The 21,772-nt window shown below is 42.4% G+C and overlaps 1 protein-coding gene across 2 annotated transcripts in view; it reads left to right on the top strand.

Annotated features, from left to right (window-relative positions):
• LOC119652920 (putative nuclease HARBI1) overlaps positions 1 to 21,542 on the top strand; it is a 65,849-nt gene extending 44,307 nt beyond the window's left edge. The window contains exons 1-2 of one of the 2 annotated variants that reach the window (XM_038057311.1): positions 19,263 to 19,757; positions 20,717 to 21,542. In XM_038057311.1, coding sequence (XP_037913239.1) covers positions 19,290 to 19,757; positions 20,717 to 21,526 — 1,278 coding nt within the window. In that variant the 5' untranslated portion in view covers positions 19,263 to 19,289 and the 3' untranslated portion in view covers positions 21,527 to 21,542. Of the gene's footprint in view, positions 1 to 19,262; positions 19,758 to 20,716 lie in introns of those variants that run through there. The other variant, XR_005249621.1, reaches the window with a different exon arrangement.
• The last annotated feature ends 230 nt before the right edge of the window (positions 21,543 to 21,772 follow it).

The following is a 21,772-nucleotide window of genomic DNA, read 5'->3' as shown; positions in this document are numbered from 1 at the left end:
TCGTCGACATTTTTAGTCACTTTATATCGCTGTATCCATTTCTGTACAAATGCCTTCGACTTTCTCATATATTTAGCAGCCGCTGATTGCGACATTTTGGGACTTTTCGGGTGGATGCAACACAGCCTCGTAACGCGACGCGTACTTAGCACACATGGCGTTTAACGTGATTCTCTTTCAAAAGATCAACGACAACTGAATCTTTGTTGATAATGCATTGTAGAAACATGAAAAAAATACGTTTTTCGGTTCTACCCATTTATTCAAATTCGAGAAAAACAATTAAGTTACAAACACCGAGAAGGTCGAGAGATAGAGCGTCTAAAAGAGTCGGATGGCGTCGAATTTATATCCTTGCCGATCCATATAGTGACGTTATTTTGTTGAGCATATCAGCTGTTGAAAGGCGTTGCCATGTTGGTGCTGTCATGTCATTACCATGTCGCTACACTGGTCCCTCCTGAGTAGTTTTGACGGTTAACGGCTGGAAAACTACGTATCGAATATTACTCGCCTCTCACTCGCTGGTTTCGCTCTTGGTCCTACATACGTTTTGGGAGCCAAACTTATTGGTCGTTGGGCTGCTTCCGTTGGATCAGATGTTACTTCGAAATAGGCAGGTTTTAGTCGCTCGACGCTGATATTTGTTGCTTTGCCCTGAATTTCCATTTTAAAAACGTTGTCGGAAAGTCTTTCTAACACCTTATATGGTCCTTCGTATGGATGCTCTAGCGGCTTCTTCACTCGATCAATCCGCACGAACACGTGTGAGCATGTAGAAAAATCCTTGTGGACGAACATCTTCCTTCTATCACGTTGAGAGATTGGCGTTGCACGAACTTGCGTAGACTAGCTCAGCAGTGGTTGCGCCAATATCCTCCTTAACGCTTGTACGAAGACCGAGCAAAACCGTTGGCAACACTTCGACCCATTCACGGTTGTTGTGGCACATAATAGCTGCTTTCATCGATCGGTGCCATCGCTCAATCAATCCGTTAGAAGCAGGATGGTATGCAGTGGTTCGAATCTTCTTGCAACCCACTAAGTGCGTCAGCGACTGGAAGATCAAGGATTCGAACTGGGATCCTTGGTCCAATATTAATATAGTAGGTGCTCCAAATCGTGAAATCCAGTTGGTGTAGAATGCGTCTGCGATAACATCTGCCGTAATTGATCGTATCGGAACCGCTTCAGTCCATCTCGTAAATCTATCGATCATAGTCAATACATACGAGTGACCTTGTGATTGCGTTAGCGGTCCGACAATATCGATATGTACGTGACTGAATCTCGTGTCCGGCATATCGATTTGGCCATGCGATGGTTTTGCATGTCGTCCAATCTTACTTCGTTGACACGCTAGACATGTTCGTGCCCACTCGAGAATGTCCTTGGACATACTAGGCCAGACATATTTTTGGCAAATCAGCTTCTTCGTGACGCGTCCGCTTGGATGAGATAGTCGGTGAGTAATCTCAAATATTCTCCTCCTGAGAAGTATTGGGATATACGGCCGTATTTGGGAAGTTGACACGTCGCAGTACAACATTGTATCCTTGTCGTCAACTCGCAACTTTTTCAAATCCAAGGTCGTTTCAGAACGCAGTAGATGTTGGAGTTCCTCATCGTTTCGTTGCGCTGTAGCTAATTCTTCGGGCGTTATGGCAACCGGCAATGTAATAGCACTAATTCGGGACAAGGCATCTGCTGTAACGTTTTCCTCGCCAGTGACGTATATGATATTGGTCGAGAATTGGCCGATATAGTCCAGTTGCCTTAATTGCCGTGGACTAGCTTTATCGGCTTTCTGTTGGAAGGCAAACGTTATCGGCTTATAATCGGTTTTGATTAATAACGGACGACCTTCGACCATGTAGAGAAAAAACTTAACTGCACTGTAGATTGCTTGGAGTTCTCGATCGTAAGTGCTGTACCTACGTTGTGTATCGGAGAACTTCTTCGAAAAGAAACCGAGCGGTTCCCAAACATCGTTGTTCCACTGTTCGAGAACTGCTCCCATAGCCGTGTCCGATGCGTCTGATTTGATGGCCAATGGTGCATTCTCGATGTCGTAGTAAGGCAGCGTTGGCAATTTGCTGTTTGCACTTTTCAAATGAGACATCTGCTCGTGGATTCCATTCGATTTTGCGTTTATCCCATTTCCTTGCACCAATGAGATACTCTTGGAGAAGTGCTTGAATTTCGGCTGCATTCTGCAACGATTGTCTATAGAAATTAACAGCTCCTAGAAATCGTCGCAAATCGGCAATTGTTGACGGTTTTCCGAAATTCAAAATGGTTTCCACTCGACCTGGAAGGGGCTTGATGCCATTTTCGCTCACCAAATATCCTAAATATTCGGCAGAAGATGTTCCGAAGCTGCATTTATCGACATTGATGGATAATCCGTATTCACGGAGTCGATTAAATATCGTCAATAAGTGCTTCCGATGCTCCTCGTTCGATTTAGAAGCGTTAAGAATGTCATCGATGTATGCATAGCAAAAGTCCAATCCGCGGATTGATCCGCGGATCAATGTACCGCTGGAAAGTATGTGCGGCAATACGTACCGTAGACCGTCATTACTCGGAACTCAAAAAGCCCAAAAGGAGTAATGACAGCTGTTTTGGGAATGTCCTCGGGTGCTACAGGAATCTGGTGGTATGCCCTTGTCAGATCAATCGTGGAAAATATCTGCATCCACTCAGTTTGTGCGCAAAGTCACTAATGTGAGCGATGGGGTACTTATCTGGGACGGTGATAGCGTTCAAACGCCGATAATCTCCACATGGTCTGCATTGTCCGTTTTTCTTCCGTACCAAGTGTAACGGGCTCACCCATGGGCTACTCGATGGTTGGCAAACTCCCTGTTGTAGCTGGTAGTCAAATTCGGCCTTTGCTTCGCGCAGTTTTTCGGGCGTTAATCGTCTGGGTCGGTCAAAAACAGGCGGTTCTTTAGTCAGGATATGGTGGTAGATATCATGAGCCATCACTTTCGCTTCGTCAGATGGAATTGTGATGTCGACAAAATCTCTCAGAATGTCATGATAACTTTCGCTAGACTTCAGTGTTGTCATACCACAAGTTATGGTGCCGGTGAGCTTTGCGATGCAGGATAAGTTGGTATTTTCGTCGATTATCTTCCTCCTGCGTAGGTCCACTAATAAGCCATAATGGTGCAGCAAATCGACACCGATTATTGGTTGTCGAACATTCGCTAAAACGAACCTCCAGGTAAACGGTCGTCGTAAGCCGAGGTCGAGCGTTATGATGCGATGTCCATATGTTTTGATTGGCGTATTGTTGGCGGCATAAAGCTGAAATTGCATTGGCGTGTGCTGATTTTTGTCTTTAGGCAAAACTGAAATATCAGCACCGGTATCCACCAGTAAATGCATGCAGCTTTTCCGATCGAGTACTAATAATCGGCTGGGTTTACTGTGAGAGGGGTCGTCCTCGACCGCCGAAATTCAGGACGACGAATTTAGTTTTCCGAAGTCGCGGAATTATTTTGCCACTTACATGGCGGTTGGCAATTACGCGCTTGTTTCCCAAACCGTTGATGAAAGAAGCAAAACCCTCGATTCCGTGAACCTGATCTTTGCCTTCTGGTGCTCCGTTGTTTGGATCGGGACCGGTTGCGTGTCGTGATTTCCAGTCGGTCAATTCGGCTCAATATTTGATCCAAGACATCATTTTCCGTGGGTGCCTTCTGAACGGTGGAAATGCAAGGCAGTTGTTGCATCTCGATCATTAAATCCGCCATTTTCGCCAATTTATCGACGTCTGCCTCGTTAGAAATTGCTAACATCATTCGAATATTTTCGGGCAATTGCTCAAGTAGCAACGATCTTAGCATGGCGTCAGTTACCTGCTCCCCGCCAGTGTTTCGCAAGTCCTGCAGGTAGTGCGATGGTCTCTTTCCTTCCAAATTCTTCCCTTGGAAAAGTCGTCGCAGCTTGGATTCGGCGGACTCTGCAAATGCTGCCAATATCCTCTCCTTCACGGCTTCGTACTTATTTGTTGCCGGAGGATTGCGTGCTATCGAGATCACATGCGGATGGATTTCCGGCTCGGCAAATTGTATCACGGACTTAAATCTTGTTTCGTCCGACGTGATGTGATTAGTGTGGAGCGCAGCCTCTACCTGCTCAAACCAAAATGCCGGGTCGGGTCGATAAAATGACGGAAATTTTTGTATGCGTGCCGCTTCCACGAATACGCCTGCTGGTCGATTAGCTATCGGCGGCAGGAAATCACTCTGAAGGGATGTTTTCGGCATCTCTGGCGATTTAGATTCAGTGGCCATTTTGAAAATCGCGCTTGGTGTCGATTAAACGTATGGAAATTTAAGATCACTGCACTTTTTATTTTAACTCTAGTCGTCGGGGTCATCAATGTAGAAACATGAAAAAGTATGTTTTTAAGGTACTACCCATTTATTCAAATTCGAGAAAAACAATTAAGTTACAAACACCGAGAAGGTCGAGAGATAGAGCGTCTAAAAGAATCGGATGGCGTCGAATTTATATCATTGCCGATCCATATAGTGACGTTACTTTGTTGAACATATCAGCTGTTGAAAGGCGTTGCCATGTTGGTGCTGTCATGTCATTACCATGTCGCTACAGTATCAAGGACAAAACTTCCCTCTATCGGCTCGCGAAGGAATTAGAGCGAAATCTTCCATTACCTGTCGGTGAAGTCGACCACGCTCTTACTTGACAGACTGTACATTTATGTTGGGTTCCCTCAATGCAAAAGGAAAACTTCTAAACTAAAACTTTATGTTGGCTCCTTCTGGTGGGAACATAAGCCACTTTATATGAATTGATATCATGTAATTGTTGATTGGATAACGCGGGTGGTGCGAAGTAGGCATTTGAAATTGCCTAGTGGCTTGTAGAATTGGGCACGATGCGATATTTTCCTCTATGGGCGGTAAAACGAGAAAAGACGAAGACGAGTAGCTATTAGCCGAATTGAAGTACAAGGTGCAACTTTAAATATTGTTGCCTGAAGCAGAAACCCATAGAACCTTGCTTTTCCCATAGCAATTTGTTCTTTTCTGCCTTTTGTAGGTCCTAGCGCTGACTGTCAATAAGATTTTGTGACAGAAAGGATATTTCCTAAACTTCTATGGTAACTACCTATTCACGAAATGTAGCAATTCCGGAGTAAATTAATATATGGGCATGAGTTTCGTAGCTGAGTGGTAATCCTTTTAAAAAAAATAAAAATGAAGAAAACTCTAGGTTCCACTAAAAGATGAGTTTGAAACAGAAAAAAACAAAGTTTATTATTCGATCTATACGACTTGAAATCCTGCAAACGACTGAGCGTGCTGCTACGTATACAAAGTCCATTTATTTAGTAATTAATGCTGAATTGCATTCGGTTGCAATTCCTATGAAAGAATTTTATCTGTTACTAGCTGACCCGGCAGACTTCGTATTGCCTCAATCGATAAATAAAAGACCTAAACTTTTGTATAAAATAATTTTAAAACAAACAAAACGAATCCGTATTTAATAAAAAGCACATTGTAAATGAAGCATTTATAAGGTTTAAATTTGATAATGACAGACACACATCGCTATGATACAGTTTGTTAATCAATTTAAAGCTTTCTCATAAACTATATTTTTTGTTTTGTTTTGTGGTGCGTAAATAAACAAAGAAGGCGGTTTTCGGACACGCGAACACGCGACTATAATATAATTGTCCATGCGCGAAACAGGGAAACTCCAAGTTGATTCCGCAAACTTCTAACGACTGTCCTTGCGATTTATTTATGGTCATTGCAAAGGCCAGACGATAACCTCCATGTCCACTTAAGAATTGTGTTAACTCGTAGCTTAATTCGCCATGGTTTCACCTCGGATTTTTATATTGCACGTGTAGCTCCTCGAACTCAGGTCGGTTTCTTCTGCGCTGGGAGCGTCTCCTAGCTTTGAGGCACTTTTTCCGGCATTCCTCAATTTCGGAATTCCACCAAAAATTAAGATTTCGTCTTCGGAAAGTGCTACGTCGAGGCATAGCGGCATCGCATGCCCGCTGCAATTTTTCCACGACCTGTTTTGTGCGTTTCCCGATAGCAATGTATCTTCCAGAAGTACCTCCTTGAACATTTCTGCGTCGAATTTTTTAATTACCCAGGTCATCGTTATTCGTTTTCATGGCTTCAAATTATTCCTTTGCGGGGTTTGAAAAATGATAGCCTGATGATCACTGTGTGTGTACTCCTCGCTGACACGCCACTCCAAGTCTCTGATTAAAGTATCACTGACGAAGGTGAGGTCTACCACCGATTGCAATTCTCCACTCCGAAATGTGTTGGCTCCCCCAGAGTTGGCAAGTACCACGTTCAAGCGCGAGAATGTCTCCAGCATTATACGTCCCCTTGTTATCTCTGTTACCCCATTCTTCTGCCCATGCGTCTGTCTGTCACACCCGATTTATTCGGAAACGGCTAGACCGATTGTCACGAAAATTGGAAGGAGTATGTGATCTGCCGTTCCCTTTACATGCAGCATACATGCGCCATTTTGTGTTAAGTTTAAGGTGGGCTCCCCATACAGGTGAAAGGAGGCTGCAATTTTTGTTTCACAGAATGTAGCCATGTCGTGTATCAAATGAAAGGTCTCAATCAGTACTTTTCGAAATTGGTTCATTATTTGAAATTGACTGAAACATAGCGGAGTGAGGGCTCAAAATATGACCATCAAAAAGTATAACAGGTCTTGTTCTCAGACCCCAACCGAAAAATCCGAATAAAATCACAGTAGTGCACCTCTATGAAATCTAGGCTTCAAAATATATCCGATTCCGATATCTGCCCAAATAAGGTTAATAATAGTATATTTCCACATTTTAGAAATTTACCCGGCACTCCCCTCATATTCATCGCAAAAGTACAAAATTTAGGATAGGTGTAATGAAGAATGTGGTGCACAATTCGGTCAAGTTTGAAGAAAATCCAACTGTTATTAACAAAGTTATAGGGGGTAAAACTTTACAATTTTTGGTGAATTTCGTGCACTATACAACCTGCATGACGTCATCATCATATATCAATTCGTCAATACCACAACCAATGAATTGGGTGGAAAAGGATTATTGTTGAAATAATAAAAACTTGTTGTTTCTTTTTCGTTGGTGTGGATATTTATTCTTGCAAAACGCGATATTTCGGGAACCACTTGTTCCCTTCATCAGTGCTAACAAGTTTGCTCATCTGTAAACATTAAGGTTCTATTTATACTATTCTAAATCTATACTACTATGTCCTTGGAACTGGACAGGTTTTGTAAAAAGGTTTTCAGTTGGCGACTGAGTTCCAGCAGGCTGCACTTAAAGAGCTCCTGCGCCTTACTGCCAATGGCCTCATGTGCATTTGAGGCTGGTGTCTGAGCAGGCGTCTGCTGACTTTTCTTTAAAGGCATGCCGTGGGTGGCCTGGGCGTTGGAGACGCCAGGGCTTACTTTAGAAGATTGATGGTTTCCTGCGCCCTTTGTTATGAGTTTGATGGATAGAATGATCAGAGCGATCATCCTAAGTGGCCGATAACGACCTAGAGGGCAGAGCTATCCCAGAAACCTAAACAAATTGGCTAAGTTGACCGTGAACGTCCGCCCGCAAAGATTGAAGCTCCATCAAAGTGCTCGGTCGACACGTTCTTGCACGCCTCTGCGCTAGCCAGGCTCGGGAATGTGGGGGGGGGGGGGGGGGAGGTCCTTTGAGCGCTTTGATCCCTCACGCTTCATTACTACGAAAAATCAACGTGTCTATTCCGATGCGTGGGTCCGCACCGAATTCCAAAATAGGCAAGACTAGGGAATTCGCGACGGCCTATCGAATAGCAACCAGCACGCGAACTAAGATTGGAAAATAAAAAAAAACGGCTCGACCGCGCGCGTGGAGCCGTAAGTCTCCGGACCCGAGTGCCGCGATCAAGGAGGGGAAGATCCACGACGGATCACAGTCCCAATTATTGCCTCTTCCGCCTCAGATCTTGAATGCCGTGCGGCTCCTGAGGCTCCCACCCTTCCTTGACATCCTCAGGCCAGTTTGTCATTTTTGAGGATGTTCCTTTCGATAGAGGTTCTGCGGGAGCACGGAGGAAAAAAGAGGGAGGAAGTCCTGAAATTACGCTTGAATTATTCCCGATTCATCGTATATTAAAGGAAAAACAAATTATAAATATATAATATAGACAAAAAATAGAAAAAAATTAACCTAAATTAAAGAAATGCAATAAAGAAAAAAAAACAACTAAAAGAAAAATAAAAAAACAAAGAAAATTTAAAAAAAACCTCACCTCGGCCGTCACTCCGAGCTCGAACAATGCTGCTGTATGACTATGAAATTTATTAAAGAAGGATAGGTTAGAAACCGAACATCCTAAAAATAACAATTTTAATTGATTCGTTCTTTTTTCCCTTTGAAGCAGTCTTGGAGGCTTCCTTTTCTTTCCCAAAATCTTTGCATCTTTTTTTCCAACGATTCCGACTTTCACCCAAAACTCACTTCCTTTTTCCCCAAGATCTTTGCACCTTTTTTTCCAACGATCCCGACTTTCACCCAAAAAACAAAAACCAACGGTCCTCCTCTTTTTTTTCGCACCGCTTCATTTGCTGCTACATTGCCTTCAACTCTCTCTAGTCAATGTTGCGGCAACATGCGCATACGCCTGCGGATGCGGCAAATCATTCGCCTCTGTCAAGATCAATTCGGCCGAATGCATTCAATAATGTGCAATCTGCGGCGAACATTAGGGCAATTGCACATTATTAAATGCAGCCGCGGTCACTAGACCTTCTTGAACACTAAGAAGGCGAAACATTTCCTATAATTGGCCGGATGTTCTGTTGAACCACAATTAATGCAGGCGGGTTTTTCTTCCTGCGTTTTAAGGCATTCGCCTAGCGCGTGTGAAGTGGCGCACTTCACACACCTATAGGGCATGCTGCACTTGACCGCAGCGTGGCCGATCCGCTGGCAGTTCTTACACTGCGTCACCTCCTTGTTTCGAACAGGCTCGAATTTAACGAGCGTGTTAAGGAGTGTCTTTACATGGACGAGTTTCACCGTGTTGAACCCTGGTTTGAACGTTATGAGCCAGAGGTTGAGCAAACGATTTTCTCGTAGAGAGCGTCTCGTCGCGTACTCCCTGACGTCTGTGGCCTCGGATAAGCCGGCCTGCACGATAGCGGTCATAACGTCAGTTCTCGGATGGAACCGGTGCAAGCCCCGGACAACCATATTCACCGGTTTCAAGCTTTTCGGGGTGTAGGAGAAGCTCTTCTCCTTTCTTCCAAGATAGTCTCTTGTCTCGTTGAAGTCACTTAGTGAGTTCAAGACCACTTTGGTTTTAGCGCCACTTTTCTTCAATGTATACTTATCCGGGAGCGACTCGAGGTGCTCCGATATGATAGCGGGAAATACTGCCTCAGCCTCGCACAGGATGATGGGCGGAATTCGCACTTTCTTACTGGTTGATGCGGGTGCTGGCTTCGTCGTGGTGGTGCTGTTGTCGGCGGTACTCGCGGCGACTGTGTTCGCTGACGAAGTCTTGGAAGTGCACGGTGTGTTGTAGTCGTCCGCGCGCTCTCCATTTCCTTCACTTGCTTTCGAAGTTCCAGGATCGTCAGGTTCTGGCGCTGGATGTGCGCCATCAGGAACTGGATCCTTGCTGCCGGATCGTTCCGGTCCGTAGCGCTAGTTGTTGGTTGCTCCTCTTTCTCCACGGTGTCGATGTCCTTCGTGGCGTCATCTTTAAGCGGCGCGGTAGCTCACTTCTTACGTTTCACCGCCACCCAAATGGACATCCTGGGGAAAAAGATAAAAAATAATTTACGCAAAAATTACCTGTCCGACTAACGTCGGTCGATAGTGTTGAATTTCGTAGAAGTCCAATGTTGGTATAAACGTAATCCCTGACAAACAAGGCATGTTAAAACCTTCCGATTGCACCAGTTGGAACTCCATCTTCTGCTCCTAACTAGTTAGCCGTTAAGGCTTTAGGGGGAGAAGCCCATTAATGTAGCTTTAAACCTCCCGCGGAGTTGTACCTGTGAAACACGTCATCAATCACCGTGTGAGGGCTCCTTGAATGGGACAATATTAGGTGAGATATGTGTGGAGTCACTATAACCTCACCGTCCTTTAGTACGCGTCATTGCTCCATTAGCCCTAAATTTAAAAAATCTCTACTATTGGCTGGCGACATATTGCATACGTCTGCCCTTGAACTAATCACTATGTTTTAAACTATATCTATCTTTGGAGGAAGTGTCAGTGAAAAGTGCAGATCAGTGCATCATTGGGATATCGCGGGTTCATGGAGATTTTAGAAAACTTCACTCCTTACTTGGGTTTGCGGACCTATTGGGAACGCTTATATACGCATTTCGTTCATTCCGAGTGGACTCATCAGTAGGCTTTATGTAAAATTCAAACTCGAGACGATATATGAGTAATTCTAATACCTAGTGTCCAAAAATATTTCCTAAACTTATAATTATTGTTCCCTACCTACTTGCGCAGCTAAACTATCATTTCTTAGACAACCCACCCTTCCTAACATTATATTGGCTTCCCCCCAATGCAAAAGGAGACGCTTTATTCAAAATACTTATGTTGGCTCCACCATATGGGAGCTTTGGTCACTTCATGTCATTATATCACGTTAGAAGCCCGGATGAGGTTTTGATGTTCACGGTTTGCTCAAAGGTTTTGCTTTGAGTGTGGTAGGCAAAACTTGAGGGAACGTTGTATTTAAACGCGTTATTTTGAAAAAGACTGTTTTGAAAAAACTGAGTTTATTGTAGTAGCAGAGATAATGCGATGAAGCAGAGTTTAGTCCCGGCGGAGCACATTTGTTAACTGAGGGATCATGTGAGTTTGTCATCCCTTATATATGTCCGGGTTTTTCTACCTGTGCAGATTTGGAGAGGCAGGGAGCCGACTGTCAGGTGGACATTTCGAGGAGACTGGATTGGAACTTTTCCGGTCAGTGGCTGTTTAAATCTGCGTTTATCAAATCAGGTAGCGCCCTGATTTCTTCCTATCCTACTACTAAGGTGTTGCAGAATTTCTCCCAAGTCTTATCCCCGTTGCGCCATCATTTATTTTGGTGGTCCTGCTCTCTTGAGTTCCCTTCCAAATATATCATTCTAGGAAACTCAATTGTAGCAGTTCAAAAGTAATTGTATTATTATTCACAATTCTAATCCCACGTTTCTCTCTCAATTCACACATTCCGTGTTGCATTTCCTACACTTTAACTATTTCGGGAAACCGTTTAGACCCGCCCGAGCTATACATTGATTCTAAAGTCAACTTTAGAAATTCTTTTCTCTACAGAACTTTTTACTTGTCAGCGAATTCAATTCACTAATTACGAATGTAAGATTTCAATTATTGCCCGACGCGGCTGACTGCGTGAATAATAACACTTGCAAGTTTGTCGTGTATTCAACTTTATTTCAAGAGATTCTAACAGCAACTGCCTACAATTTCGAAATATTATTTCATAAAAATGGAAAAGTGCATTAGCTGTGTGATTACACAGTGACGATGTACGTTGGGGACGTAGTTCAGTGGTGTTGTATGTTGGGGATGTAATTCCTGTGACTTGCTGTCACCGGTTTTGTGATCTGTCACCGTTTTGTCTGTTGTTTGTACTATTTTGATTATTTTCTATAAACTGTTTATAATTTTTGTTGGGGTTCTCAGAACTAAAATTTTTGAACTTTTGTTTTCTAAACTGTGGCCTAATATAAGTATTCTCGAATCTCCGTATTCTCATTATTTTTATGATTTCTTTTAAGTCATTTTTGTTGTATATCTTGTCTAGAAGGACTCCCTAAGTCATCTTTTTAGCGACATTCGCTATCTACGTTGGACAAATCTATATAGGATTCTTTATCGGTTTTGTGTAAAACAAAACCTTATTAAAATTGATTCAATGTCTGTCTAACTGTCTGTCACACACACTTTTCTCCAAAACGGCCAAACCGATCCGGACGAAATTTGGGAGACAGATGGAAACTATGAAATTCCACGCATACGGCGAGTAACATAAATTTAGATGGAGTTTAAAGGGGGGTTCCCATCCACGCAAAGGGAGGATTCAAAATTTTTTTTCACCGGATATAGTCGTGTAGGGTATCAAATGAAACTGACATCAGTTTTGGCGTGAATTGCAAAGTGCGTGAGTAAGGAGTCAAAATGTACGCACTTAAAGTGACGCAGAACTCATTTTCGGAAAGTACCCAACCTAAAAATCCAAAAAAATCAGGGTGGTGCGCTTAGATGCAATCTAGGCCTCAAAATATGTTCCATTCCGATATCTGCTCAAGTAAAAATAAATAGTATATTATCAACTATTAGAAATTGACTAAAAAACTCCCTCAGATGCTGCTAAGATGCTAATTAACAAAATGAACTCTTCCCCTCTTAACTTGGACGTCCTCGTCCAACTAGAAGAAACGGATGCTGTAGATCCTTCCTTGGGGATACCTTCCATCTGATGCTTCTGGATACCGTTCGTTACGAGTCCTTAGTGCAGGTAAGTTTGATTCTGCGGATGTTGGATCTGGTATTCGTGCTGTTGTTTCTATACTGACTTTGGCATCTGTGTTCTTGGTAAACATGCTAACGAATTTAGCTATTGTTAGGACCGTAAGGTCGACTGCGAACATTGGATAGTTGATCCGTTGGTTGGTCCTTTTCTCTGTTTCAATCAACTTAATTTGTCGGGTATTATTGACATGCAATTCCTTTAGCATTTCCGTAAATATTGCAATCCACAGCTGAGGATGACGGCAACTTCCAACCTCCTTGGTGGTTCAGACAGGAGAGACCGGCTTATTTCCATGCGGTCTTTTCTGTCCCAACCAACGGCACTTTCTCACCGCTAATCCTCCACTCTCGTGGCGAGTTCCGCGCCATCTATTTGTTCGCGTTCGAAACGCGAATCCTGCCGCGCCACAATAGTATCTCCTCAAGATCGTCCTTCCCTGTTTCCGTCTGGAAGCGTGTTCGAAAAGAAAGCGTGCTGTGCGTATTTTGAAGTTATTAACACTTGTTTTCGCGCGAGACGACTTGGGATATCACGTGACAGACTCTTTTCATCCATAAGTTGCTCATTCAGAGAAAGTCCTTCGCTTAGGTGAGATTCGCAATGATCTCCTTTAACGATGTAATTATCCTTTGTTGCTCTATGTATTGTTCATCCATTTATACATAAACACCAAATTCGTTATATATATTATGTATTAAGAAACGTTTTTTTGTAACAAACGATGTTCACTTTTACATTCCCTTTTTTCCACTCTTATTTTTTTATAATTAAAAAATTATCTAATCCAATTAAAATTTAAATTGAAAAACGATAAAAAAGAAAATGAGAGACAAGCTTAAAACTTCAATTATTTTTCTTTCATTCCGCCGCCTACTAATGGCACTCTTCCACTGCCTGGTCTCTACTCCTGTGGCGAGCTCTAAACTGAGTGAAGAGCGCCGGTGACGTCATCTGGCCGCTGGTATTCGCAACATTCGAAATAAATTTCGAATGCCGCGAATCCTGTCGCGCCACACGTACTTGCCGGTAGTCAAAACAGAAGAGACCGGCTTATCTCCATGCGATCTTTTCCTGTCCCAACCAACGGCACCTTCTCACCGCTAGTCCTCTACACCCGTGGCGAGCTCTAAAGAGTCGAGAGTTCGGCGCGCCACTTATTCGCTCGCATTCACAACATTCGAAATAAATTTCAAATGCTGCGAATCAACATTCGAAATAAATTTCGAATGCTGCGAATCCTGCCACGCCGCAGAGGTATTATGTGAAGGCTGACGGTTTCCGCAGCTACATATTCCTGGTTGTTAATTCTGATGGAGGTGTTACGATATGGTATTCAGGACTTCATTAGATACATTCGTAATTTTGTTTAAGCGTTCATTATGTATTCTATTGATTAGCACTTGCTTATTATCATTTTCTACAATTTCATCAATTTTTCGGGTTACTAATTTCAACTCAACATAGTCAGGGTTACCCGCTATCCATTTTATTGCCGAACCTAGGAAGTTCAAGGATCGTTTTGTTCTACTTATTTTGAGCTTGTCGAGCAAATTCTGAATTTGTGAGAGCTCATGCACGTACCAGAAGTGAGTAGAATGGATTAACTTCTGGGATGTGGTGATTTACGAGGGATGAAGTTTCAAAGCAAATTTGGTATATTGGTCCATTTTCAATTGGTTGGGTTATAACTAATGTAAGCTTATCTTCTTTGACAATTTCTTTTTTATACCGCGGAGTGAATTTAGAACCATGTCGCCTGTTTACTTTAACATAAATTTCTTGTCCTATTTCGTAGTTCTTAAAGGGATTCCTACTTTTATTATGGAAATCTAGATCCCTTGTCTGTGTCTTCTTCAGCTTATCGATGTTATCCTTCCGAGATCTTTCTAATTGTTCCGGGTCCGTGGAGTCTACCCTACCGTAAAACATTTCTATAGATTTCTTTCCTGTGGCAGAGTGAAAGCTCTCGTACTCTCGTACTCGTAGACGGATCGTTTGAGTAGCTTACTGAATGTTCTCTGAATGCCATCCTTTTTCAGGCACCTCATAATTTCTGCGAGCGTACCACGTTCTTGTATGCTGGCGTCTTGTAAACCTCGATGCTTAGTTGATTTTGCATCATGAAAAGGATAGTAGCCGAGTTGAGAGACGGTTCGCCATCTATCACCACACTTCGGGGCACCCCGAAGAAGAAAAGAAGCTCTCGCAAGAGTAATTTTACCTCTTCGATTGCCCTGGAATTGAGTGATCTGGCTTGGGCAATTTTTGAAAATTTATCTATGGTTGTTAATATGTATTGTCCTTCTGTATGGAAGATGTCTATATGCAGGGAATTCAGGAATAGGAGTCGGTTTAAGGATAGGATTACTGAGGTGGCGCTCGTATCTACTTTCCTTGCAGATAGAGCATTGTTTTGGCCGAGATTAGCTAGGATTTCGTTGATTTCCGGAATCGGGTAACGATCGGGGATGGTGACGGAGTTTAGTTTTCGGTAATCTATTACCAATCTATACTTCTTCTCAACTGACGAATCTAAGAGTAGGTTAACCTAAAAAATGGACGTCCTGATAGTCAGGATTTGCGGTATCCAAAATATCTGAATATTCGGGTCGGGTTCCTGAGGATAAGACTGAGGATCAGTCCTGGACTCATCAGTTCCCATGTAACCGATGTGCGTTTGATCGTATTTGAGTTCCGCGTGCGCTGCATCGAAATACATTTCGAATGTCGCTAATCCTGCTGCGCTACAAATTCAATTCACTAATTAGGAATTTAAGATTTCAATTATTGTCCGGCGCGAGTGAAGTTTCAAGTCCGAGCAGAGGTAAAAAGCATAAAGTGTCGATGCGCTTTTAATTATTTCACGTTATCCTGACTTTCTACTTTCGATGAATTAATAAGACGTGGGTGAAAAAGATTGGTTTATTTGCAAACCCTCAAGCTTACTAACTAACAATCGTTGGCTAGAGAAATCTTTTATAAGACTGTTATGTTGAAATGTTATTATTATGAGATCTGTTGTTTCAATAGTTGGTCTGCAAGGTCACATTGTTGTTGTTATGAGATCTCTTGATTTTAATAAGTGATCTGCAGGATAAGATTGTTATTGTTAAGTGATAAGTACTGGAAAGCCACATCGGTTTGTGTGGTTCGATGGAAATCCAAGTCAGCGTTAATTTACTTGTTTAATATCGCTGACTTGCGAGCACGATTGAAGAGTATGTGAGTCATGTGTGTGTGCATGATACTTAACTCGCCACACCACTTTTTACATTTCAACGAATTCAATTCACTAGTAACCAATTTAAGATTTCAATTATTTCCCGACGCGGCTGACTGCGTGTCAGCTTACAGGAGACTCGGCGCGGTATGACTGATCGTGATATGAATCGTCGCCGCATGTGTATCTGTCCTACCGTCTATGTAGGGATTGTGGATCGTGCGATTGGTTCGTAGTGGACCTTTCGAATACCCGGTGGCTTGTATGGGTCGCGCTTTTCTTTTGTTTATTGTGAATTGAGGCGGAGATTGTTGTTACTCTAATGTTTAAACTATCTACTCTACATTGCTATTTGATTTATTTCCATCTTTCAATTTTTTGTTTCCAAAATCAAATTTATTTCACTAAAAGCTTGTATACATTTCACTTATGGCTAAAACTTATGGCTGTCTTTATCTCTAACAATTAATAAAATTTTACCTAGAGACTAACTTATCGTATATTTAATGTCTAAATTAAAGCTCTACTTATTATAGTATGTTCTTAGTGGTTAGCTGTAAGAGGAAAAATTAAAAAACCTCCTTGGCTTGTTAGTGATTTGGATGTGGGATTTGTGGGAAAAAGGTGTGGTATGACGTGTGGTGTACTACATTACTGCCCGTTGACTGGGGAGATTTCAGACAGGAAGGAAATGAGAGCTAGTCTCTTTTCCATCGGAGATGATAGCAAATGGTAGCTTGGAAAGAATTGTGATAATTTGCTTGGAAATGCAGCAGGAGGTATTGAATAGGGAAAGAATTTCCCTATCAATAGTCGAGGAAGGTTGCTCTCGCGTGGAGTTCCTGGTGATGGCGGCGTAGGTTTGAGTATGAGGAGGAGGATTGTGCGTGTGGATTGTGTTATTGGTTGGTGTTTTAAGTAGGGTAGCTTTGGTGAGGGTGTTAGCTTGGGCGCTAGTGTCTGTTCGTTCAATTTGGCGCGGGCCTGAATGAACGTCGGGCAGTTTCTATAACTGGCCGGGTGCGTGTTTGAGCCGCAGTTCACGCATTCTGGGCTTTCCTCTTTGGTCTTCGGGCATTCCCGAGGGCCGTGGGTTTTGGTGCATTTAACACACCTAAACTTTAAATTGCAGTTTATAGCCGCGTGGCCAAGTCGTTGACAATTCCTGCACCGAAGAATGTCTCTGTTCTTAACTGCTTCGAATTTCACGATGCAGTGGAATAGGGCGCGTGCCTTCGCTAAGGATGCCTGCTTGAAGCTCGGGCTGAAAGTATTGAGGAAAATGTGCATGTCTTGGCTGCTTCGTCGTGAGACGCTTGTCTCATATGGACGGACAGCAATTGCATCCTTGACACCGACCCTGTGGAGTTCATTAAGAATCTCCTCAGGGGTGTACGTGTAGTCTAGCCCACGAAGAACTAGATTAATTAGCTTTTGATGAGCCGGGGTAAAAGTAAAGAACGGCTGGTTTTTCTCCTTTAATAGGGCTTTGGCGGCGTCGTAATCCGCTTCTGATGAAGTTAAAACATGTGTCGAGTGGACACTTATTTTCTTAATTATGATTTTACCTGGGTTAGCGGCTATGAGCTCACCGGTAATTCTTCTTGAGACAGCAGGGTCAGCCCTAATTATCAGGGGAGATAGTTTACTTACCGTCTTAGGCGTCTGTCCAGTAATTATTGATTGTCGTGCCGGAGATGTCTCGACTTGATGGCGTGGCGGGAAGGTTTTCCGGCTTGGTGGCTGATGACGTGGACTGGTGCGATGTCTGCGCTGACGGTGTGGCGGTTGGTGGCTCGTTTCTGGGAGGCGCCGGTATGGTTGGCTGGGCTGGTGCGGCTAACGCTGGTCGCTGGTATGCCTCAGCTGGCGCTGGGGTGTCAGACTGGGCGCTATTTCTCTTCGATGATGATGCCGTGGTCGCGGTGAATGCAGCAGTTGTCACGTGGTTGGGCGTCGCGTTCTTGCTGAGCGCTGCCATGGTTTCGTTTATTGTTGCGTTGTGGGTAGCCGGGGAGGGTATCTCCTCGTCCGGGGCTATCCCAAAGAGGGCCTCCAGTTTTCGTATTCGCTGTTTCAGCCACGCTACTTCCTTCCTCGAATCGTTAAGCTGGCTTGTCAGGGTCGTTATTTCTCCCTCGTCTGTTGATGGTAGTTCTGGGCTATCCATGCGGCTGTGGAAAGAAACAGATGTTGGTGAATTCGCTTCGATATTGTCTACTCCGACGGAGTGAGACCGCTTTGGGTCAGAAAGACCCATCGGCTGTGGGAACGGTGTCCCTCCGCGTGAATTTTTTCGGATCGGTCGCTTCGACATCCTGCTGTCGAGCGCCAGTCGAAAGTAACGCTGTACACTAAAACACTTTTCCTGTTGATTAAGAACACTTCACTTCAGGAGCTGCCACGTCTGATCTCTCTGGGAGATCAGCGGAGACAAAATGCATCCATCATTCAATGATTTCCGAATTCTTGTATTGATCTCTGCGGAGAATTGAATTAATTTAACTTTATGTAGGCTTCACTGTTAAGGAGCTACATTTACGTGTTCAATCGAGCGTTAAATGAAATTAAATCGTTTAATGATTGTTAATTGAGCTTTTTCATGAATTTGACCGGTATCTTGAAGAGATTGAGAGATTGTTTTGATATTTGAATGTAATCCTGGTTAACATTTCTTCTGCACTATGGATAGTAGCATTATCAGAATTACTGTCTCCTTCGTCGATTGACATTGATGACTCCGAATTTATGTTGATGTCTATTCGTGAGAGGGCATCTGCGACAACATTGTCTTTTACTTTGACATATTCGATTGTGAAATTGTACTCCTCCAACTTGATCATCCATCTCTGAAGTTTATTGTTTGGTTCTTTCAGACTACTAAGCCAGGTTAATGGTCTATGGTCAGTTCTAATTGGGAACTTTCTTCCATAAAGGTATGGTCTGAAATATTTAGTTGACCAGACTATTGACAGTAGTTCCTTCTCTATTGTGCTGTAATTGCCCTCATGCTCATTGTGGGTTCTACAGACCCTGTTCATTAAATTAGGACCGCACTACTTTTTTCCGAAATTTGGTTTTCTTTCTTCCAAAGCTTATTACAGAAAATAGAGATAAAATAGAAAATGCTATTTTTAGATTCCCTATCTTATATATAATTCATTTAATCAAAAGGAAACTGACTTAAACATTAATACTTTGTGAAACTACCTCTAGTGTCAATAACTGCCCTTATTCTGTCAGGCATACTTTCATAGCATCGATCTATCATTTGCTTGATTTCATCGTCATTTTCCCAGAAATCGGCAATTTTTAATTTTAAAACATCTAAATTTGAATTAGGAGAGGCGTAAACCTTAAGGGAGCTTTACACGCAACGATAACTCATAACAATTCATTGAACGATTTATCGCTCCAACAAATCGAAAGAGTAGAGCACTGTTTACACGCTACGCTAAATTGTAACGATTTCTTGTCAAATGTCACCCTACATCGACCCCCCAGTCTTTATAAAAGCTTTAACCATGGAGGAAGTAGTGTTGCTGTCGCTGTACATCGGTTGTTTGGTGAGAAAGGTGAAGAAGTCGCGAAAACCAAGAACACAGTGGAGCCGGGAGTGGTTGCTTAAGAGGAAGGATTTCTCTCATGTAAAATTGTTGAAAGAATTACAAAATGAACCAAATGACTGGCGAAATTATTTGAGAATGGACGAAGAGACCTATGTTGAGCTGCTAAGTTTAGTTTCTCCGTTTATAGCGAAATGTGATACTGTTATGAGGAAAGCGGTATCTCCCCACGAAAGACTCTCTGCTACCTTACGATTCCTTGCCACTGGAAGAAGTTTGAAGGACATGGAATATTCAACTGTCATTTCTAGACCAGCTCTCAGCAAAATAATCCCGGAAACATGTGAGGCTATCTACGAAGTATTAAAACAATACATACAGGTATGTTAAGAACAGTTTATTATTTGTAATCATATTCAAATTCAAGCTTAAAACAATACAATAAATTCTAATACAATACAATCAAGTGTAATATAATTCAATCAAGTGTAATACAATGCAATAAAGTAAATAAGCATAGAAGAAAAGGTCCTGCTACTCAGAGAAGTTCTTAAAGAAGGTCGAAACATTGTTACCCATTAATTGCTTGGAATATATCTCACTAGCTGATTGTCACGTGTAGTTTGAATCAGTGTGTTGTTGAGGTTCTGGTTGCTGAGTAATGGGTTGTTGGGAGTCGGCTTGTTCAGGACTGTATTGGTTTGTTAAGAGTTGTGAGAGTTGATGATTTGGAATTTGAGAAATGGAAGGTGGAGGGTGAGGTCGTTGAAGGTATGATGGAGGGTGGAATTGTACATAGTCATTTCCGAGTGAACGGTGTGGTTGACTATCCATTACTTTAAAATCTTTGGTGAGTGCTTCAAGCTCTCCCTCAAAAATCACATCGTTTATGAGTTTTCGTGCGAATACAGACTGGTTTCCTTTAAGGGAACGTAACTTATGCGCTATATACTTTCCGAAGGCTTCGAATTCATCATCAGGACGAAGACCTTTTAACTGCTCTCCCGCGAGGTGTATCACTTCATCTGCTGGAGTCATGTTCTTTTTTCGTTTTGGCCGTGATAACATTGGTGAAGCTGCCACACTTGTTGATGCACTTGATCCATCATCCCCCGATGTCGGAGGAGCCGGTGTGTTTATCTCTCGTCGTTGAAAGTGGTCTTGGTCAGTAGGTTCTGAATCTTCCTGTTCAAAAAAACCACGTATTGTTAGTTATTAAGCCCACAAACATGGAAATATAACTATAACCTAACCTAACCCTACCTAACCTAACCTAACTTAATCTAGTATTAGATAAATAATTTGATAATAAAACTATTAAGTATAGTTTTTTGTTTCAGTTTCCTAAAACAGCAAGTGAGTGGTTAAAAATCGCTTCAGATTTTGATGAGAAGTGGCAATTTCCTCACTGTTTGGGGGCGATCGATGGAAAGCATGTCCGGATTGTTCAACCCAAGGATAGCGGTTCCTACTACTTCAATTACAAAAAGACACACAGTATAGTCTTGATGGCTATAGCAAACGCTCACTGTGAATTTATATATTGTGATGTAGGAACGAACGGTAGAATATCTGATGGAGGCGTCATAAACAACACTCTTTTCTATGAAAAACTTGTAAATAAGCAACTGAACATTCCTGAACCTGAACCAGTTACCTTCGATCTTGATCTGGAATATGTATTTGTGGGGGACGACGCCTTTGCATTGCGCCCTGATCTTATTAAGCCATACAGCCGGGATTCCCTTAACAACGAGAGAAAAATTTGCAACTATCGCATATCGAGGGCACGGCGAGTGGTTGAGAACAGTTTTGGAATTTTAGCTTCACGATTCCGCATTTTTCACACCGCAATAAACTTAGATGTGGAAACCATTGAATCAGTAGTTCTTGCATGCTGTGCTTTGCACAACTTATTGCGAAAAAAATCAGCCACCTACACCCCTCCTGATAGTTTTGATCATGAAAATATTATCGATGGTACTATTCAACTAGGTGCAAGGGCTCATCCCGATTTGCTACACAACCTGCAACGTCGTTCAGGAGGTCAAGTTTTACAACACGCGAAAACTGTTCGAGAAAAGTTCTGTATGGATTTTAACGGTGAGGGGTCAGTTCCTTGGCAAGAAAAATTTGCACTTAACGCTTGAAATTAACAGTTCTAAAGTTAAAGCATACTATACAAACACTAGATTGAATAATTTGTTTTAATATTGTAACAATTCAACCAAATCATTACACTATTTATGCTATTAATAAATTGCATTTTTACTTACGTCTTGTTGTGTTACTGCATCCACATCACTCATTGTGTTTCTACTAGGTCTTGCAAAGTCCTGGTCGTTCAAGAAATGAAGAAGGTCGAAATACCACAACTAGGTTTGTATATATCATCC

Source organism: Hermetia illucens, chromosome 1 (assembly GCF_905115235.1).
Source record: "Hermetia illucens chromosome 1, iHerIll2.2.curated.20191125, whole genome shotgun sequence".
NCBI classification, from domain to species: domain Eukaryota; kingdom Metazoa; phylum Arthropoda; class Insecta; order Diptera; family Stratiomyidae; genus Hermetia; species Hermetia illucens.
Note: the sequence above shows the minus strand (reverse complement) of the source record. Positions and strands in the feature narration are given on the sequence as shown.